The following is a 21,832-nucleotide window of genomic DNA, read 5'->3' on the forward strand; positions in this document are numbered from 1 at the left end:
GAGTGAGCAGAGGGAAGGAAGAGGGAAGGAGGGAGGGAGAAAGAGGGAAGAAGGGAAGGGGAGTAGGGGTGAAAGGATGAAGGACTGAAGAAGTAGGGGTCGGGGGAAGGTAGGTGAGGAGGGGGGAGAGGGGGGTTAGATGAGGAGGGGGATATAAAATAGAAATATTAAAATTACTAAGTCTCTCTAAAGGAGATTACGGCAGCGTTACTGGATATTCATAGTTATCGCCATACTAATATGGCAGTCTATAAATATAAGACTAAAGCTTATATATATGTCTGCACATGTCTTTATAATATATATATATATTATATATAATATATATATATATATATATATATATATTATATATGTTTGTGTGTGTGTGTGTATTATATATATATATATATATATATATATTATTTTGTGTGTGTGTGTGTGTGTGTAAATATATCTTTATATATATATATCTTTATATATACATATCTTTATATATATAAACATATATGTCCGAAACTGATTATATGAAACTTACAGTGTACACTGGTCCTCTGGGAATTTCAATCCCAGAGCCTAAGTCAGTGAGGAACCTGGGTATCGAGATGAATGATGATACCTCTTTCCAAGGGCACATTACCAGGATGGCGACAAAGTGCAGACGACTGGCTGGCTGGATCCTAAGGACATTCAGAACCAGAAATAAGGAAACCATGAAGGTCCTCTGGAGGACATTCGTCCTCAGCCACCTGGATTACTGCACACAGCTATGGTCACCCACCAGTGTGAAATTAACAGCGGACCTTGAAGCAATCCAGAGAAGATTCACAAAGAAGATCGTCTCTTTGCAACAGCTCAGCTATTGGGAAAGGTTGAAACTGCTAAGACTCTACTTCCTGGAGAGAAGACGGGAGAGGTATGCAGTAATATATATCTGGAAGATCCTGGAAGGAATTGTGCCAAATGTTGGCATTGAAAGCTACACCAATGCCAGAACGGGACGACACTGCACAGTGCCAAAGATCCCCGCAACGCCATCGTGCTTCAGGACCAGTTACTGCAACAGCCTGGGTTTTTCAAGGGTCCACAGCTTTTTAATATTCTCCCAAAGAGTCTGAGGAACCTGCATGTTGTGTGGACGCCCCCAGACGATGAAGTAGGCTAGCCCAATACGTAGATATAGAGGGAGAAGTCTAGACGTCAAGGAATTGAGTAGAAGATTTTGTAGTTGACAGGTGTTATTTTGAGTTGCTGAAGTTGAGTTATATTTGTGAGTAGAAGTGAATTTATTGTTGATATTGCTCTTATTAATACCGTTGTTATTACTGTTAATTTTTTGTGTTGTTGAATCTTCCGATTGAGAAGGTGCCAGCGGGCGGCCACAGCTATGCAGTCGCAACTGGAGGACAAGCAGAGAAGGAAGCATTGAAGACGTATGAAATAAAAGTCGAGCCCAGAAAGATGAAGCCTGGCAAGAATCTGCTGAGAAAGGAAGGCGAGAAGATAATGTTGATGCCATCCGAGGAACTGACGAACAGTGTTATGAAGAGGACGGTGACGTACAAGACCGTGAAGGCCGCTACTAGAAAAATTGAGATAGCATCGGTGGAGGAGATCGAGAAGGTGCTGGAAAGCATGAAGAAGGTGATAATATTCAGAGCATGAGGCAGGAAATATGCCACTGTGGACGTGCGTTTTACGTCAGAGGAGGAAGCGGTGAGGCATGTGACGGAGGCAATCCGCTCAGGAGAATGGATTCTTCAGCCATCCTATTGCGGCAAACGTGTAGCGAGAGTTCGGGTGGGTCAGGTACCCACTGAGCTGGAGGAAGCATGGCTGATGATGGCTATCATGTATAGCATGGAGGAGGAGGCCAAAATTCTGAAGGCAACCAGAACAAACAAGGTGGACTACTGGGCTATGGGTTGGAGTTAACAATCCAGGCAACAGTGGAAGACCTCAACAGAATACCAGAGGAGATAGTGTTACCTGACGGGTTTTCACTAAGAATGAAGGATGAGGGCAAACCGCCTGTGTGTTATGAATGTGGCGAAAAGGGTCACATGAAGGCGAGATGCCCACGAAAAGAACAGATAGAGACTAACGAAAACGTTGAACAGGCAGTGACAGTTGAGAATAAGGAGAAAGCTGACGAAGAAGAATTCAAACTGTTGGAAAGAAAAAGGAGTAGTGGTAGGGTAACCCTGCCGCCGACTAACCAAAAAAAGAAGAAAGAAGAGGTGGAAAAGAAAGAAACGACGAGAAAGAAAGAGGATACGGAAAAGGAAAGTGATCGAATAATTAAGGTGTGTGACAACGAGTCAGAGAAGGAGGAAGCGTGTACAGGTGATTTGACGGAGGTCTTAGGAACGCAACTACAGGAGGATGAGATGGAGAAGCTGTTTACGGTAGAGACGGAGAAAGAGAAGGTACCAGACTCAGAGAAGAGTATAGAGGAGCTGTTGTTAGAAAAGGTAGTAAAGGAAGAAAGGAGAAGACTGAGAGGAGGTAAGAACCAATGGAATTTTGTAACCTATTCGAAGAATAAGGAGGTGGAGAAGAAAATAGTTAAATTTAAGCACATCATTAGGGTAAAGCTACCAACTGACGTGTACCCAGAGAGTGTAGAGGCCATTGTGGTCGATAGAGGAACATAAGGAAGCTTAAGGATATATGTGGAAATAGGATTGACCCAGTTGGTGGAGTTTAATGAGCTGCCACCGGTAATCGATCTGGTGGAGTTAGAGCTGTATATGAGGCATTAAAATGAGGGGGAAAAAAGGAAAAAAAGAAAGGAAAAAGTTTGAAGAAATAGGAAAAAAACGATAATTAAATGAAAAAAAAGAAAAAATTATCAACAGACAGTGTGTGTACAAACGTTCAAATGGTACTGTATGAGGAGTGGGGCCCATGTAGCCATTCATCTTACATTTTTATATAATTCATATTCATTCGTTATATGTTTATTGTCCCCACTGTGGTGTTGTGTCTGTCTTTGTAATGTCCCCTCTGTGTTAAGTGGCCTGAGTGCCAAAATAAAAAATCAGTTGAGTAGAGGTCATCCGAACGTGTGATATAACAGTGGTGACGAGGATTTCGTAGCTCACACAGCCACTGTGTAGTATTGCGATATAACAGTGGCGACGAGGTTTCGAATAGTACCGAAATGGAAGAGTTACTGAAAGCAGTTGTAAAACAACATGAGCAACAGCAGCAACAACTACAGAAGTTGTTACTGCAGTCGAGAAATATGACAGAATCATTTTCAGCAGATGGTGTTGCAAATTCCATCGAAGAATTTCACTGCAATCCGGATGAAGGAACTACTTTTGCTGCATATTACAGACAATACGAAGACGTATTCCAAGAGGAATGCAAGAGATGGTCTAATGAAAGGAAGGTAAGGCTCTTTTTGCGAAAGCTTGCTACTCCGAAACACGAAAGATTTTCTAATTTTATTTTACCGAGAAAGCTCGCGCAATTGTGTTTTGATGAAACGATAAATATTTTGACTAATATTTTTAGCGAGAAAAGTTCACAGTTTAACATTCGGTGGGAATGCTTAAATTTAAAGAAAAATGAGCCGACGATTTTGTAATATATGCTGGTATGATTAATAAGGCTTGCAAAAGGTTTAAGCTGAAAGAATTAATGCCAGATATGTTCAAGTGCCTAATATTTGTTAAAGGGCTGGTGGCAACGGAAGACGCGGAAATTAGAAAAAGAATATTATCAAAGTTGAATCAAAATGTGAAACTCACTTTGCAGAATATGGCTGAGGAATGCCAACAAATAATAAACATTTGTACATTATTATTCTGTCTTGTTTTGTTCTTATTGTCCTGTTCTTGTTACCACTTTTACCCTCCGCAAAAAATCACAAATTTTTATTTAATTTGCTTTGCGGGAAGGACTGTTTCAACAAAGTCGCGTCTTATCCCTACCTTCAAACGCAGAGTAGATGAAACAGGGACAACTGAAGAAGGGGAATATTCCTTGTGTTGTATGTCTTATACTCTGTTTTTTTTTCGTTGTTTGAAAAAACGATCGTTTCTATGTTTTTGTTTTTATGTTTTCGTTTCTCATTGTGATCAACGTGTTTTTATGTCCTATACCCTTATATGCATGTATATATACATATATATATGTGTAGGTATGTACATATATGTATGTATATATGCATATATTTATATATTATTTATATTATTATATTATCGAACACCACGCATCCTTTTCCAAGTAAGTTTTATCTATCTATCTATCTATCTATCTATCTATCTATCTATCTATCTATTTTTCTCTCTGTATGGAGTGAATGGTTACCTCTATGGAAATATATACACACACGTTATACATACATGTGTGCATAGATGAATATATAAATACATTTATATATCTATATACACTTTTGGGTGATCTTTCTTTTTCTTAGAGATAACTTTAAATCTTATTTTCGTCCTAAAAAACTTTGTATGGAGTGAATGGTTACCTCTATGGAAATATATACACACACGTTATACATACATGTGTGCATAGATGAATATATAAATACATTTATATATCTATATACACTTTTGGGCGATCTTTCTGCTACTTAGAGATAACTTTAGATCTTATTTTCGTCCTAAAAAACTTTGTGCGGAGTGAATGGTTACGTCTATGGAAATATATACACACACATTATACATATAGATGAATATATAAATACATTTAAATATCTATATACACTTTTGGGCGATCTTTCTGCTACTTGAATATACTTTAGATCTTATATTCGTCCTAAAAAACTTTGTATGAATTGAAAAATAATATGAATTTAAATTTTTAAGAAAGGAATTTGTTTACATACATGTGTGAAATGGCAAATGTTTGTGCAGTTGTCCGAAATGGAACCAGGGTAAATGTGTGGAACTGATGTATAATAATGAATAGGCCTTCTTGTTGTGAATATTAATTTGATGAATATGAACTGAAAACCAGTGGTGTAGCAAAAAGGATGACCAGTCTGACTGGCTCATCCCTGTCACACACGCACACACACGCACCCTCACACACACGCACACACACACACACACTCACACACACACACACACACACACACACACACACACGTTAGCTTACAATTTTATTTATATATTTGCGTGTCTATGTGTGTAAAGAGGAAGTGGGAGTAATATGCAGAGTAAAGGCTTTGAAGTGAAATGGTAGTTTTCTCGAATTTTTTCTGAAATAGGGGTGAAATTGAAAGAAATTTTGTATGTCATGACCGAATGGAAGTACTTTGAAAAATCATAGGTAAACTCTAATTGAAGAAATTGTGTGAGGAGTAAATCGTTATGTATTTATTTGTTTCTCTTTGCTGTGTTTTCTTTTTTTTGAGTAGTGGTTTAAGGTACACTTGCAAAGAGAAAGTATGAGAAATTATGGTGATAGCATGAGTGATCCGTTTTATATAAATACTTTCACTTTAATCGTTGCACACGTGCAAAGAGAAAGGAGAAATTAGGGTGATAGCGTGAGTGAAGTAGATCGCTCCGTTTGTGTGTGTGTGTGTGTGTGTGTGTGTGTGTGTGTGTGTGCTGTAGCCCACACTAAGAAAAGCACTGCACTTACACACCACAATGTGAGTTTTCTCTAAATTTTGCTTAATTGGGGTTGAAATTTGAAAAACTGGACCTGGCACGACCCGATGTATTCTACTCTTAAAAATGCTAGGTAAATTGTAATTGAAGAAATCCTATATTGTAGATTTCTATAAGAGACAAGGTGAGGCAGATAAAATCTGCCTTTTATAATAAGAGATAGACGCGTGCGCGTGTGTGTTTATGCGTAGAAACATAGTTTCACAGGCGCACACGCATATGCTGAGTGAGTTAACGAAGAAAGTAGCACTCAGCACGTTTCGGTAGAGTTATATGTATTCAATAATGGTCTGATTCAGTTCCATGTCACTTCAAGTTTCGTAGCCATAGGACACGTTCTGCGAAATTCACTCACGTTCAATTAATTTAACTAAGATCTCCTGGAATACGATATGATGGTTCGAAAGAGAAGCGAACAATGTTGCATGAAGATAACCAAACCATAAAATAACAGCAATGTTAATCAATGGTAGAGAATTCAGTGCAAAGACAAGGGACCGCAACAGATGCAAGAAATAGGTTTGCCACGTTTCCTACTCTACTGTCGTATGAAATTAACGACAATTGCCTGGCATGAGAATATATTTGTTTTATTTACAGACTGCATGATGTTTACCAAGGTTCTGAAAAGAGAAGGAAGTCTAGGAAAAATTTCTTACCAGCATGTGACGGTGCCATCCTCGACATGGACTATTCTCCAACTCAGTGAGTAGGTTACACGATCTTCTGATTCCTTTAGGATTTCTTATGAAAGCGTAGAAAGGGCACATAGTAATACAAGGTACAAGGTTTTCGGGCGAATGGAAGAAGACATTAAACTCTCTCTGACACATGTCACTTAACTATAAAGAGCTATTATTATTTCTCATTATCACACGTTTTGTTAGAACTCCTGGAGTCTTGCATGCGGAGCAGGCTTCCTACTTGCAATCTACTGTACCATGCTATCCGTTCTTTTCAGCTGTCTAATACTTTCCTGATTAATCTGGCCATACCGAGGCAAACCTCTACTCCAATTTCCTGTATAGTCTCCTTGATGTCTTCTGATACTGTTACAAAGGACTTAAGAATAATTGGCACTATCTTCACCTTCTTCATTTTCCATTTTGGGGCTATCTATCTTTTCGCCTTCCTTCATAATCGCACCAAGACACTTTTCAATGGTGCTTTCCTCCAGGTGTTCAAATCTTTTTTTCTCTACATTGTATACTTTATAGACAATAATCTTTTCTTTCATTTTATTTTTTATTTCGTTTGGTGGTGTTATCCTAGATTCACCGTCTTTGTCGGTGATCAATCCGAAATAGGTTTGTATTTCTTCCATTTTAATTTTAATGAGTTCGCGCCCGCCGACGACTGCAGCGAAATTCATTTTTGGACTTTCTTTTATCGAAAACATTTTAACAAAAATGCTTCCGTATAAACGGTGAAAATATTGTCAATTTCCCCAAACAGGGACAGAATTCAATTTTTAAACAATAACCAAAGCTACGGTTTACAATTATTTAACAAATGCAACACAACAACGTTTCTCTTACGAGGAACCAACAAACCTGATAACAATAGTTAAACAGTAATAATAATAACAACAAACCTTACAATGAATCAAAAACCAGTACTCAGTTGAAGCTATAGTCCTTTATGTATAAGAAATAAACCAACAGCAGTACTCAGTAGAAACGGCTGTTCGAGAAAACAGACATTACATACAGCCAAACTTCATATAGATACTTAATTCTAGCTAATTAGCAGATAATCTAATGTAAAAGCCGTGGTAAACTAAAGTATAATATAATTATTAAATCGTAACATAACAATTAAAAGTAAAAATAGCAATTGGTATAAAATTGCATCAATGATTTGAACTTGAATAAGTGGTTTCCCATGAATGGGAATAAATTAAAAATAAAATTAGCGTGCAGAAATGGAATAGTCCAGATAGATAATAAAAAATTAAATTAAAGAAAAGACTATTGTCTATAAAGTATACAATGTAGAGAAAAAAAATTTGAACACATGGAGGAAAGCACCTTCGAAAAGTGTCTTGGTGCGACTATGAAAGGTATCTAATCAGAGGCGGTAAATTCGTCACATTAGAAGCAAGGTTCGAGTCAACGGAGCGTGCAAGGGAGTACTCGACTCGAACTTGCAAAGTGGAAATATTTTATTTTTACCTTTATATCTGGGACGTAGGACGTCCCGGAAAAAAATTTTAAATCCACCCCACCCCTCACCCCCAGAAGTAGAGGTATGCTGGATTGTAGCTACACTTCTATACAAGAGGGCGGACAAGATACAATTGATCGAAATTACAAGAGACGGGCTAACAATTCCAGTCTGTTATATATTTTGAGTATTGTTATCACTAGCGATATCAAGATATAACTTTGTATTTTGTATTTTATGCGTAGATGTATATATATAGATGTACATGTAATATGTACACATATATATACACATATATACATGCACTAGCACTATGACCCGGCAACGTCGGGTCTTTAATGCTAGTTGTCTATGAAGTATACAATGTAGAGAAAAAAGATTTGAACACATGGAGAAAATCAATTTTTTGCGTTATTAGTAAGTTGATATATTTTTGCTCTCGTACTATTATCTCTGTTATTATATACTGTTGGTCTACCTGTTTTGTCTATTGTTGTCTAACTGACGAAGTCAGCCTTCGCGCGAAGACTTCGCGTTGGTGTTCCCCCCTCCGTGGGGGAAAACTACAATTAATTTGGATTTACCAAAGGCTTGTTAAAACCATTTGTTCAAGATGGAGTCCCCCATCTCTTATTCGCCCGTGACGAGCGAGGATGAATACCCGGCGTTGTCGCCAAGAAAAAAAGAGGCGTTGTCGCCAAGAAAAAAAGAGGCGTTGTCACCGAAGAAAAAAGAGGCGGCGTCGCCCAAGAAAATGGAAAAACCAGTACCAGCATCAACTCCAGCGAAAAAATTCGCTGAAGTGGCTGGGAAAAAGATTAAAAAAATAAATATAGAAAATTTGGAAAAATTTGCAGACTGTGTAAAAAAAGAGGGCACAGAAGTGACTGTGGCCACAAACATACAAAAACATGACGATATAGAAAAAAAAAGAATAATATATAAAACTTACGACACAACGACAAAAATGATCCAAAAAATCGAAGAAAAAAAAATAGAGTTTTGTCTAAAACCTTTTATGGATAAAATAACGTATATAAACAGAGGAAAAAGATTCGGCACAGTGGAGGTGCGTTTTACTACGGAGGAGATAGCGAAGAAACTATCGATGGAGCCGATCAAAGCGGAAAACATTGTCTTACTACCATTGTATAAAGGAAAAAGGACGTCGAAAATTTCAATGAACAACATACCGCCAGAGGCAGATGCTGAATGTCTGGTGGCAGCAGTGATGGTAGGTCTGGAGGAAAAATAAACATCCTCCAGGCCACAGTGGAGGAAGAGGAGTTTTGGAAAGGGCAGAAAATAGTGATAGCCATTCAGGCGGAGGTGCAAACACTGGAAGAAATTCCAGAAACGGTAAAGATTAGTGAAGACGAGAAAATAACAGTTTTCGTGGAGGGCAGGAAGCCGAGGTGCTTCGGCTGCGGCAAGAAGGGTCATGTAAGGGCGGAATGCCAACCCCAACCCAAACCGCAGGAAGCACCTAAGCCAAAAGAAAAAGAAGATAATGTGTCACCAGAAGCAGCGTCGGACGGCCCAGAAGGGAAGACTGAAGGTGTGGAGGTGACGGTGACAGCAGAACCAGCGGCGGAGGAAAAAAAGAGCGAGGAAAAAATAAATGAGGAGGGGTGGGCAAAAATTACCGGAAAAAAAAAAGAAAAACGGAAACCACCCCTCCCAGAGTAATTTTAAAAAAGAAAAAAGAGTCAATGAACTCGTATATGACCGTAAAGGCAGCAAATAGCAGACTCGGAAACGTGTTGGCAGCCATGGCCAAAGTGGAGAAAGTAGTGAAAAAAAACGACTTTGTAATTTACAGAATAGGCCGGAAGGATTACGGGCGGATAAAGTCAGAATTCTTCCATGACGTAGGCCCACTTAGATTGGATGTGACATCTCCACATATATTCGAGGGCCTACGTCAGACTCCCCCACGAGGCCCAGAAAAAGAGTTAGAAGAACAAGAGAAAACCGAACCACTGATATAAGGTAAGTAATGGATTACATTATGTTGGTTGTTTGAATGTGCGCGGCCTGGGAGCAGGCTGGAAGCAAGGTCGCTTCTTGCATGATATCAGGTCGCGTAATTTAGATGTTATTGTTGCTACAGAAACCCGGTTAGAGGGGCCAAGAGGTCTACTCCCGCTGTTTGACGGCTACGAGAGTTTTTTCTCTCCTGGCAGTCCTACAGGCGGGAGTGGGGTGTTGGTCCTATTAAAAAGAAACCGGGTTTCTGAGAAAAAGTTAATTTTTGCAGATCCAGAAGGTAGGCTGGTCGTCATGGATTTGACGTTCAGTAATGGTAAAGTTATCAGACTGGTTGCAATTTACGCACCCAACCATACAGGGCAAAGTGATTATTTTCGTGAACTAGAAAACTTTCTTGGTACTTCGCATTCATTAGTGGTGCTAGGAGACTTTAACACAATTTGCAAAGCGGATGTAGATTGTGTTGGCTCGCGTCCAGATAGAAAAGGCAACAGTGGCTTCATGGAACTGCTAAGCCGCTTTGAGCTAGCAGATCCTTATAGGCTGGAATTTCCGAACGCTCCATTGTGGACATGGTCAAACAGCGACGGATCTTCCAGGTCATATTTAGATAGAATACTAATTAGAAAAGTAGACAGTAAAATAGCTAAGTGTCCACAGTTTTACCCGATCAGCTACAGTGATCATAAAATGGTCACTTGTAAGCTTGACATAGATAAGGTTAAAAATAGAGGATCCGGTTACTGGAAACTTAATACGTCCCTTTTGGCGATTAAGGAGTACAAAGACCGGATTAGGAATATAATTCAGAGGGCACTATCTGGTACCATCATTAATAACAAATGGTGGTACGCCCTCAAACGAGCCATCAAGTTTGAGTCTATTAGATATAGCATAGGAGTAGTGGCTAGAGAGGCTAGAAGGGAAACTACTCTAGTTAAGGAATTAGAGGAAGCCATGAAAACTGGCTCTGCGGCTCAGGTGGCGTCCAAGAGACTGGTGTTAAACCAGCACCTCGAGGCCAAACACATGGGCTGCATTGTCAGGGCTAGAATCCGCCATATGGGATGTGAAGGAATCAACGCTGTGAGATGGGCCCGAGTGATGGAAGCTCAGCATGGTAACGATGCCACGATTCGATCTTTGACGAACCAAGGTGAGTTGATAAACGAACCCGAGGAGATGTGTGAGGCCTTTCAGGAGCACTTCGCTCAGCTTTTCGGTGAGTGCGGCGGACTGGATAGGAGGAGGGCCTTTACGGACCTACTCGACGGGCTGCCGCGCTTATCGGGGCGAGATGCGGAGGGCTGTGAAGGGCCAATCACGCTTGAGGAGGTGGTTGAGGCAATGGCGGACTGCGGCGCGGGCAAGGCGCCGGGTTTGGATGGTCTACCCTATGAGTTATATAAGAGTATGCCAGACTTGTTCGGGCACCTACTGGCGGAGGTCTATGCGAACTGGCAGCAGAACGGGCTTATACCCAGATCTGTGCGCCGGGGAGTAGTGACTCTCGTCAGACAGGACCCGAGCAAGGGGGAGTGCATTGATAATTTCAGGCCCATCACTCTGCTAAACACAGAGTTGAAGATTTTGGCCAAAGTGTTATCGAAAAGATTGGCGCGTGTCGCGGATGGTCTGATCGGAGAGGCACAGACATGTGCCGTTCCGGGCAGATCCATTCAGGATAATCTCCATCTAATGCGGTACACTATAGAGGGGTTTAATAGTGATTCTGGCAAGGGTGGGGCACTGGTCCATTTAGACCAATCTAAAGCTTTTGATAGGGTCGACCATCGTTACCTGGTATCTGCCCTGGCACAGTTTGGGCTGAGCCTTGGCTTCCTCAGGTGGATTATCCAAATTTATGATAACATCGACTCGGTAGTTCGGGTGAACGGCTTCTTGTCGAAGCCGTTCAAAATCAAACGCTCGGTTCGTCAAGGGTGTCCGCTCTCCCCGCTTTTGTACGTGATGGCTCTTGAGCCATTACTGCGAAAACTGAGCGGCATCCCGAGACAGCCAGGTAATGGAAAATCAGTGTCAGCGTACGCGGATGACATCACCATCATCGTAACCGAAATGGACCACCTATGTAAAGTAGGCAAGGCCATAGAGGTTTACGAGACGGTGACAGGAGCAAAAGTTAATCGCGAAAAGTCAGTCGGCTTGCAACTCGGCACCTGGAGAGGCAAGTCGATGCCTCCTGACAGCGTCGTGGGACGTTGGACGGAGGGTCCGATTAAACTGCTAGGGGTCTGGTTCGGTCCAGACCTCCAAATAGAGAAGAATTGGGGCGAGGTAACGAGCAAGGTGGCTGCAGTAGCCAAGACCTGGTCTTGGCGGTGGCTATCCCTGAAAGGGAGGGCGGAGGTGGCCAATGTGTTTATCGCATCGGTTATCACCTACCGCCTTTCCGTCGTTCCTTGCCCTGATTCGTGGTTGATCAAGTTGGAAAGACAGCTCTTCTACTTCTTGTGGAAGGGCGGGAAACCACTTGTGAAACGCTCTACTTGCTGTCAACAACCATGAAAGGGTGGGCTAGGGATGCCTTGGCTGATGATGCGCAGACATGCGCTGAGGTTAAGACATCTGTGGCTCTACCTGGATGGTGAACGGGTGTGGTCTTCGCTAGCAAAACTGATGTTTCCCAAGTTCACTAGTTTCGGTGGATGGGAAACCTGGCTGAATCGTAGATCGAAACTTGGTACTTGGTACACGGAGTGTCGCAAGGCTCTCCTGCTATTCCGTCGCTCGGGCAACGCCTGCGGTGGGGGTTCCACCACATTCTTCTATAGAGGGTTGGTAGAGGCGGAATGTGAAGATACCTTGGGGGAAACCCTAGGTCTCGACGATAATCAGCTGGCCAGTCTGTTCCGACGTACGTTCGAGCCGAGAACACTGGACAACTTCCAGAAGTCTCTGGCATGGCAATGCTACAGAGGAGCTCTACCTGTTCGGGATAAACTCGCAAGGCACGGTGGCCAAGACAGTCCGATATGTCCAAGATGCGGGCGGGATAGGGAAACCGTCCCGCACGCTATTGTTCATTGTCCGGACGTGTCTGAGGTGTGGGTTTATGCCGAACAGCTGTTGTCAGGTACACGAAGAGTACAGCTGTCGACTGAGTCGATTACAAAAATTGACCCACCGGATTTCCTCGTGAATGAAGGTAAGTTTCGTTTTCTCGTTGTAGTAGCAATTGCGAAAGAGGTGATATGGAAGACGAGAATGAAAGGTTTACAGTCAGGCAAGTTCATCTCCGGCCCTGGTTTGATGAATTATTTCATCTTTCACCTGAAAAGGAAGATAGGGCTGGAGAGAATATGCCTGACTAGGAGAGTGTATGAAGAACGATGGAAGGATGTAGCACGAAAGTTGCGAGTGAAAGATACAACATAAATGTAATACCAAGCGCAACCAAAAGTATCAGTGGGGAGGCGGGGCTCGTGGGGTCCGAGCTAAACCGCACCCACTCCACCCGTAATGTCTTCCGGTCTGTCCCATCATTCGATTTCTGTCCATTTATTGTAATTCATGAAAATTTTTAAATTCGATTTATTGTAAAAACCCATTCGTGTGTCTGACCCGATCATCAGATTGTATTGTCCCATCTATGTTCGCCCCTTGTGGGTAATAATAAAACAACATGGAGGAAAGCACCTTCAAAAAGTGTCTTGGTGCGACTATGAAAGGTATCTAATAAGAGGCGGTAAATTCGTCACAATAGAAGCAAGGTTCGAGTCAACAGAGCGTGCAAGGGAGTACTCGACTCGAACTTGCAAAGTGGAAATATTTTATTTTTACCTTTATATCTGGGACGTAGGACGTCCCGGAAAAAAATTTTAAATCCACCCCACCCCTCACCCCCAGAAGTAGAGGTATGCTGGATTGTAGCTACACTTCTATACAAGAGGGCGGACAAGATACAATTGATCGAAATTACAAGAGACGGGCTAACAATTCCAGTCTGTTATATATTTTGAGTATTGTTATCACTAGCGATATCAAGATATAACTTTGTATTTTGTATTTTATGCGTAGATGTATATATATAGATGTACATGTAATATGTACACATATATATACACATATATACATGCACTAGCACTATGACCCGGCAACGTCGGGTCTTTAATGCTAGTTGTCTATGAAGTATACAATGTAGAGAAAAAAGATTTGAACACATGGAGGAAAGCACCTTCGAAAAGTGTCTTGGTGCGACTATGAAAGATGTCTAATCAGAGGCGGTAAATTCGTCACAATAGAAGCAAGGTTCGAGTCAACGGAGCGTGCAAGGGAGTACTTGACTCGAACTTGCAAAATGGAAATATTTTATTTTTACCTTTATATCTGGGACGTAGGACGTCCCGGAAAAAAATATATAATGCTCCCCACCCCACCGAAGTAGAGGTAGGCTTGATTGTAGCCACACTTCTATACAAGAGGGGGGACAAGATACAATTGATCGAAATTACAAGAGACGGACTAACAATTCCAGTCTGTTATATATTTTGAGTATTGTTATCACTAGCGATATCAAGGTATAACTTTGTATTTTGTATTTTATGTGTAGATGTATATATATAGATGTACATGTAATATGTACACATATATATACACATATATACATGCACTAGCACTATGAACCGGCAATGACGGTTCTTTAATGCTAGTATGATATAAAGAATTAAATTCGTAAAATAAAAACTGAAATATTCAAATTTGAAATACTAAATTTGAAATATTAAATTAGAAATACTAAATATGAAACATTTAATTAGAAATATCAATTTCGAAAAACGAAATATTAATTTAAAGCCTTAAATATAGGATTTTGTATATGAAATATTAAATCTCAAATATCACATTTTTCAAATTAACTACTTAATTTGAAAAATGTCATATGACGAATGAAATTTAAAATGCAAAATTTGAAATATTAATGAAATAATATACTTGAAATATTAATATAAATTATGAAATATTAGCTCAATAAAATATAAAATATTGTTTCAATGTATTAAAAAAATATGAAATAAATTCGTGATAACAAATATCAATTAAAACTAATTAAATACCAACAATATGTCATTTTGCTAGAAAAGAATTCATCTACGGTTCTTGTGACAGTATGGCCTATATCCGAAAATTCTCCACCAGAACTGATCAAATGTTACTACAGAATACACTTCAGGGACACGGGGGTGATGTTGTGGCATGTAAATGGAATCCCTTCATTAACAAATGGATTACAGCTGCGGAAGATGGAATCATCAGAATTTGGGTAAAACTTTTTTCTTCGTTTCACGGTTTTTTAAATTGACTTGTGTGTGTGTGTGTGTGTGTTGCGCGCGCGCGTGTGTGTATGTGTGTGCGTGCGTTTGTGCGTGTGTGTGTGCGTGCGTGCGTGCGTGTGTGTTTGTGTGTGTGTGTATGTGAGAGAGAGAGAGAGAGAGAGAGAGAGAGGATTATATTGTGTATTATTGAGTTTTGTTTTCTGAATAAGATTATTCTCGTTCTAAACGTCAACGGTTCTTTTTGCTCCCGGAGCTTCAGACAGTCACCTTGCGCAAGACATTGATTCTCGCTGCTCTAGTCCACCTTACTAAGTATTGATGGAATGAAGTTTACTTTTGAAAAGACAGAAATACTCGACTTCTGTATCCATAGATAACATTATCCATATCATTATCTAGAGATATTTTACTTTATTTTCTACATTCCGATAACTCACAAACCGGACGTCTCATTTCTCTTTGAAACCCAAATTTGTAATATTTTTCTCTGACACATCTATGTTGTCTAGGCTTCATCCTACACGCAAAATTTATCTTGAAAGGCGATTTTTTTCACTTATAAAGAACCTAATTCCTTGCTTACAACTAAACAAAACAACGTTGAAGCTTTGAAACAAGAAAATGAATCCTTTGAGGACTTTAATGTGAAAAACTTGTCTTAGCTTTTTCATGGCGCCCAAACCAACACTGGCATAGCAGAAAGCGAATAATTTGCCAACCATATTAAACTGTACGCACCAGTTAGTTATCTGTATTACTCACAATTAGGCTAACGCAAAGTCACTCAGTTATCTTCCTTGCTATATCCATCTGAATGCTTCACACAACCAAAGTCCTCCGTCGCACAAACCGTCAAATGGTTCGTTTGCAACTATACAAACATTTTTGGACACAACTTCAGACTGTCTGGGCGCATCCCCCACCACCACACATACACATTGTAAAATTCATGGAGATTGGGGTTTTAGGTATTTTACAATAAATATGTCTCTCCTAATCAACAAATCGTCATTTGAGTCTCCCAATCAACAATGGTACCTTGTTATTCCTAAAATTGCTATACGCGAATAATAGTAAAAATTGAGGACAAGACATTAAGGCACTTAAAAATAAGTATATATGGCAGGCAATTAAGGGATTAAATATAGGCATTTAAGGCACTAAAATAAGCATTTATACCACCAACAAATGTGGATTTAAACAAGTAAACGTAGCATTTATAAGGAACGTAGGTGTTTGTGGCACTAAAAATTAGTATTGTGTAACGAAGAGGAAGTACTGCATAACAAGATATGCTGATGGGATCGTAAATATAGTCATGAAGTGAGGGTTAAGCCTGTTTATTATTCAGTAGAAAGTGTTTATAACTCAAGTAATAAAATGAAATTAGTCAAAATGAAAATATTTATTACAACGTAAAATATGGTAACATAATTTTGCATTATTTGATTAATGGAATTTATAATCCATATGAAACAGAAAAGTTTTAATAAGCAAATATATAGATAGAAAAGAGAACACGCTTTCTAAAAATAAAACTTTAAGAACTTTTGCAATATCATTAATCTGTTGTCGGCTAGTATTGGCATCAATCACTTTTTGGCACTTTTTAGATATGTGTCTGCCCCTCTCTCCGAGAGTACTCCTTACCTTTTCAACTGTGCTGTTAAACAAAGATAGAGCTCAGATTTTCTAAAGCTAATATAGTTTGTGGTAGTGTTTTAAAATGTGCAACAATAAAGAAGCGATCGCCATGAACACCGGAGTTACGAATCAAATCTTGGACAATACGTGTAGAAGAAGCTTAACGGTATCAACATTTGAGGAATAATATGCAGCAGCGATTATCCGCGTTCCCCATCTTGTGAGAATGGGTTACGGAGGTAAACTCAGTGCTGGTGCATGCTCGCAGAAAAGTTCACACTTACATGGAGATTTAAGAAATATATTTTTACCATTTTGCAATCAACCTGTCAGCATCTGGAAATTGTAAGCGTACTTCTTCGGAAATTCTATGCAATCCATATATTAAACATGTTACATGGATCATGCGACGAAGCAGTGTCTTTTTCATAAAAGATACAGCATCTGTCACAAATAGTAAGACATTGTCATACTTGAAACCATCAGTCCATGGTAATGCTAAAGAAGAAGTGAATAGATGAGTGATAGAACTATTAATAGCAGTAAGAAATTCTGGTGTTAATAAATGCATATTAGGGCTATCGGACTTTTCTAAAGTACCTACAATAACATTCACAAGGTACCTTCCCAACAAGTCAGTGGTTTCATCTATCGAAATTCAAATTCCAAGCAGCGATTATCCACATCCCCATCTTGTGAGAAGGGATTGCGGAGGTAAACTCAGTGTTGGTGCATATTCGCGAGAGTGTGGTGTGTATATACTTAACTAGCTGAAAAGCCGCCCAACAGGGCAGCTTTTAAACTAGCTCCTGTGGAGAGCTCCTCATTAGGTCTTGGGACCCAACATGACACTTCATGCATTGAGTATATATTAAATTTTATTAAATTTGAACAATATTTTTCAAGTAATGAACAATTTTCATCAAAACAATAATATAATTTGTCGACTTAGAATTTATTGCAAAGCTGTATGATAAACAACAGTACCACCACCATCACCACCGCATCTGCAATCCACACACCATTCAGACTTTTGACGCCACTACCACCAATACATTTGACTTTGCCGCCTTTCCTTCCATCACCACCACCGCTGTCTTTCACATCGCTTATTCTCATCGTTATTCCTGACCACAACTACCATCATCACCGCCGCCTCCACCTCTATCACATATACAGCTCATGCTATTACTATCACCCCATTACCATCACAAAAAGGCTAAATGTGTTTGCAAAAGAATTCAATGTTCAGTATGTTTCTCAGTATGTTATATATATTATATTAGAGACAAAACCACTATTAGGCAAATCAAACAATGAAAGACTTAAGCCAATACATATGATTAATTTATATTATTTAAATATGTAACAAAATTAAGTCGTTCATTGTTTGATTTGCCTAATAGTGGTTTTGTCTCTAATATAATATAATATAATATTTTACTATAAAATTGGATTCAATCCTAAATCTGATTTTTCCCTGTAAGTTTGGATTTATTCCCTAATATTTATTATATATATATATATATATATATATATATATATATATATATATAATAAAGGGTAAAATCATAAATGATTTTTACCAAGTGGTCAGCACGGAAATGAAACCTTGTAGGTAAATTAATATAAATATTTTATAATAATATACATAATTATAACAAGGCCTTGGCTTGCACCTCACCACGCACTGAAAAATAGACGTCAAAAGACACTATTTCCACCGTAAATTCTCCGAGAAAAACACACTACATATAGGCTAGTAGAAGAAAGAAAATAGTGTCTTTTGACGTCTAACTTTCAGTTCGTGGTGATGCGCAAGTCAAGCCCTTGTTACAATTATGTATATAATTATTATATATATACATATATATATAATTATACAATTATATACAATTATGTATATAATTATTATATATATACATATATATATATATATATATATTTCGTCTTTTGTTTATTTCCGTAAACCTGCCTTCGCCTTTTGTCTATTTTCATAAAGCTTCCCGTTATATATATATATATATATATATATATATATATATATAATAATAATTATTATTATATATATATATATATATATACGTAAATATAAGAGAGTTAACGTTAAATAGGTCAACTCTAGTGCTAGAAATAGCTCCTCCGGTTTAATCGCCGACGATACCTCCACATAGAAATAACACTACCCTCAACGTAAGGAAAGTGAAATACAACTAAAAAGTGGATTAATGTTGTACAATTGTTTCTTTATCAATATAATATGCAAATTATACTCACATATATATCTATAAATCATCAGCAACATTTGTCATCGATGCAATTTATCAGACCTACACGGGCGACGATTACCCATGCGGTCTGATCGATTACATTCAGGGTTGTAGTTACAAATTCCCCGCCAAAAGCAAATGCTAAGACTTAGTGGAAGCGAATACCGCATGTAATATTTACTGCAGCATATCAAATTCATAAATTCAAAACTGAGGGTGAAAAATTAGATATTAATTTAATAATACCCTTATTTTAACACCAAGCGACCTAGCACAATAAACCAGGGAGACAATACATATTTATCCGTAAATATAAGAGAGTTAACGTTAAATAGGTTAACTCTAGTGCTAGAAATAGCTCCTCCGGTATATATATATATATATATATATATATATAATATATATATATAACTTAGAATAACTTAGAAAGGTTTTAGCCAGTATTGGTCCAGGCTATGTCTAACTTAATAGCACCACCTGGTGAAGTTTTTCAATTCAGGATTTGGGCACCAAGGCCCATTCGAGCAGAGAGTTATTGTTTGCGGAGACATATCCGGGTGTGGGTGGTTTGTCCAGGACTGTTTGAAGGAATTTGTCCAAAATCTTCTTGAATTTTGTGTAGTCAGTTTCTGTTTTGACGTGTCTTGGTGTAATGTTGAAGAGAGCGGGTCCAATTGAGGTGAAATAATTGTGCAGTAATGTTGTTATGAGATGCGATTGAGATTTTTGTTGTGGACGGATGGCACGGGGTCCAAGTCTTGGATGTATTTTGAAGGTGATACCAACATCATTTGGACAGTGCTGATGGAATATTTTCCACATCATACAGATGATGTAGCGTTCACGGCGTCGTTGGAGTGAATACAGTTTCAGCTTTTCCAGTCGATCCCAGTAGTCGAGGTCTGACATGCCATCTATCTTTTTCGTGATTGACCTTTGGGGAGCTTCAACTTTCATAATATTTTGTTTTGTGTAGGGAGACCACAGTGGACAGCAGTATTCAAGGTGGGGTCGGGCAAAAGTAGAGAAGAGAAGGATAATAGTGTGGGAATCTCTCGACTGGAAAGTTCTGAGAATCCAGGAACACATTCTGCGGGCCATGTCAACTTTGCTGCTTATATGTGTAGCCCAGCTTATGTTGTTGTCCACAGTTACTCCCAGGTCTCTGATGTTGTTAGACGCCATGAGAGTTTCACCAGAAGGAAGGGAGTATGGGAGTTTCAGAGCGTCCTCCCTTCCAAAGTGGATCAATTCGAATTTGTCTTCGTTTAGCAACATGTTGTTCTTTTCCGCCCATTGGACAACAGCCAGTAGGTCTGACTGAAGGTTTATTCGGTCATCCACGCCATTGATGACCTTCTGGTGCTTGGAATCATCAGCGAAGATTCTGATGTTACTATATTTGATGATGTCAGTGATGTCATTAATGTAGATGATGAAGAGAAGTGGGCCCAACACAGTGCCTTGTGGGACACCACTACTGACTTTGGCTGGGCTGGATTTGACTCCTTCGTCTACAACATGTTGGGTTCTGTTAGACAGGAAGCACTTGATCCACTGCAGTAGCTTTCCAGTGACACCAATACTGGACAGCTTTCTCAAAAGGATCTTATGATCAACCCTGTCAAAGGCCTTGCTGAAATCAAGGTAGATAACATCAGTGTTGGAACCCTCTCCCAAGGCTCTCAAAATGTCATAGAAGTGATACAGTAGCTGCGTCAGACAATCCCTTCCATTACGGAATCCATGCTGGTTGGAGTTCAGCATATATATAATCCTTTATCTTTCTGTCTGTTCCCAATATATTCTAAAATGGATCAACCACATCGAATCAAATTTTACATGGTAATATTATGAGACCCCGTGAGTGTCAACATGTAATTCTGGGGGAATTAAAATAATCCAACATTGGCATTGGTTCCGTATTACGCCTGAAAACTCGGAGAATAAAAATGAAAGAAAAACATCTGTATTGTAATGTGATATATTGTTTCCCTTCCATACTTTTAATTTTAATAACCACGACGACGATGTGAGTGTATGAGTGTGTAGATGTCTCACAGCCTGTGTGTCTTTCCACGTTAGGTACGTTATTAAATATATTGTTTCATTTTTATATTTTAAATTCTAACCACCACTACCACCACCACGACAACCTTACATTTTGTATATGACTATGTATCTGTCTGTCTGTGACGGTATGAGTGTGTATGTTTCACAGTGTGTATCTTTCCGCGTTAGGCACGTTATTAAACATACTATATGTATGTGGGGGTAGTATATAAGATATAATATATAACATATAATTGACAGTCTTCAACAGGATTGTGCAATTGTGAACAAGTTCTATCGGCCCATGGATCTATCTATAGCCTCATAATCGACAAGCTGAATGGAAATCTTATTGCTGCGGTTCAAAACACAATCAAGTATGTATATTGTATTTTAATTATCTCAAGTGTGTCTGTAAGAAATGAGCTGGTTTCTAACAAAGATTATTAAAATGTATATAACATAAACAAAGTAACATATTGAACTTGAGGAAAGTCTTGTATATTTTTACTGTTCCGCTTAAAGATTGTATTTGCAACGTGCATGTTAGCTGGCTGATTTCTTTTTCTGAAAACTCCAGTTTACCCAGATTCTCTCTTAGGCATTTACTCAGAAAACCAAGTGTACCAATTATTAATGGTATAAATGTGAACTTATAATCTGGGAATAGAAGTTTGAGGTTTGGAATCAGTTGTTCGTAGTTATCCCCTTTCTCTTTAATTTTCGAAGAGATATTCACATAAGCAGGACAGTTCATATTTATGTTTGCACTCAGCATGTATGTATGTAT

General features: G+C 39.0%; 1 protein-coding gene across 1 annotated transcript in view; it reads left to right on the forward strand.

Annotated features, from left to right (window-relative positions):
• LOC115220472 overlaps window positions 1-21,832 on the forward strand; it is a 159,273-nt gene that overhangs the window by 131,469 nt on the left and 5,972 nt on the right. The window contains exons 17-19 of the mRNA XM_029790601.2: window positions 6,222-6,326; window positions 14,880-15,063; window positions 21,304-21,419. Coding sequence (XP_029646461.1) covers window positions 6,222-6,326; window positions 14,880-15,063; window positions 21,304-21,419 — 405 coding nt within the window. The remainder of the gene's footprint in view (window positions 1-6,221; window positions 6,327-14,879; window positions 15,064-21,303; window positions 21,420-21,832) is intronic.

Source organism: Octopus sinensis, linkage group LG16 (genome assembly GCF_006345805.1).
Source record: "Octopus sinensis linkage group LG16, ASM634580v1, whole genome shotgun sequence".
In the NCBI taxonomy this organism is placed as follows: domain Eukaryota; kingdom Metazoa; phylum Mollusca; class Cephalopoda; order Octopoda; family Octopodidae; genus Octopus; species Octopus sinensis.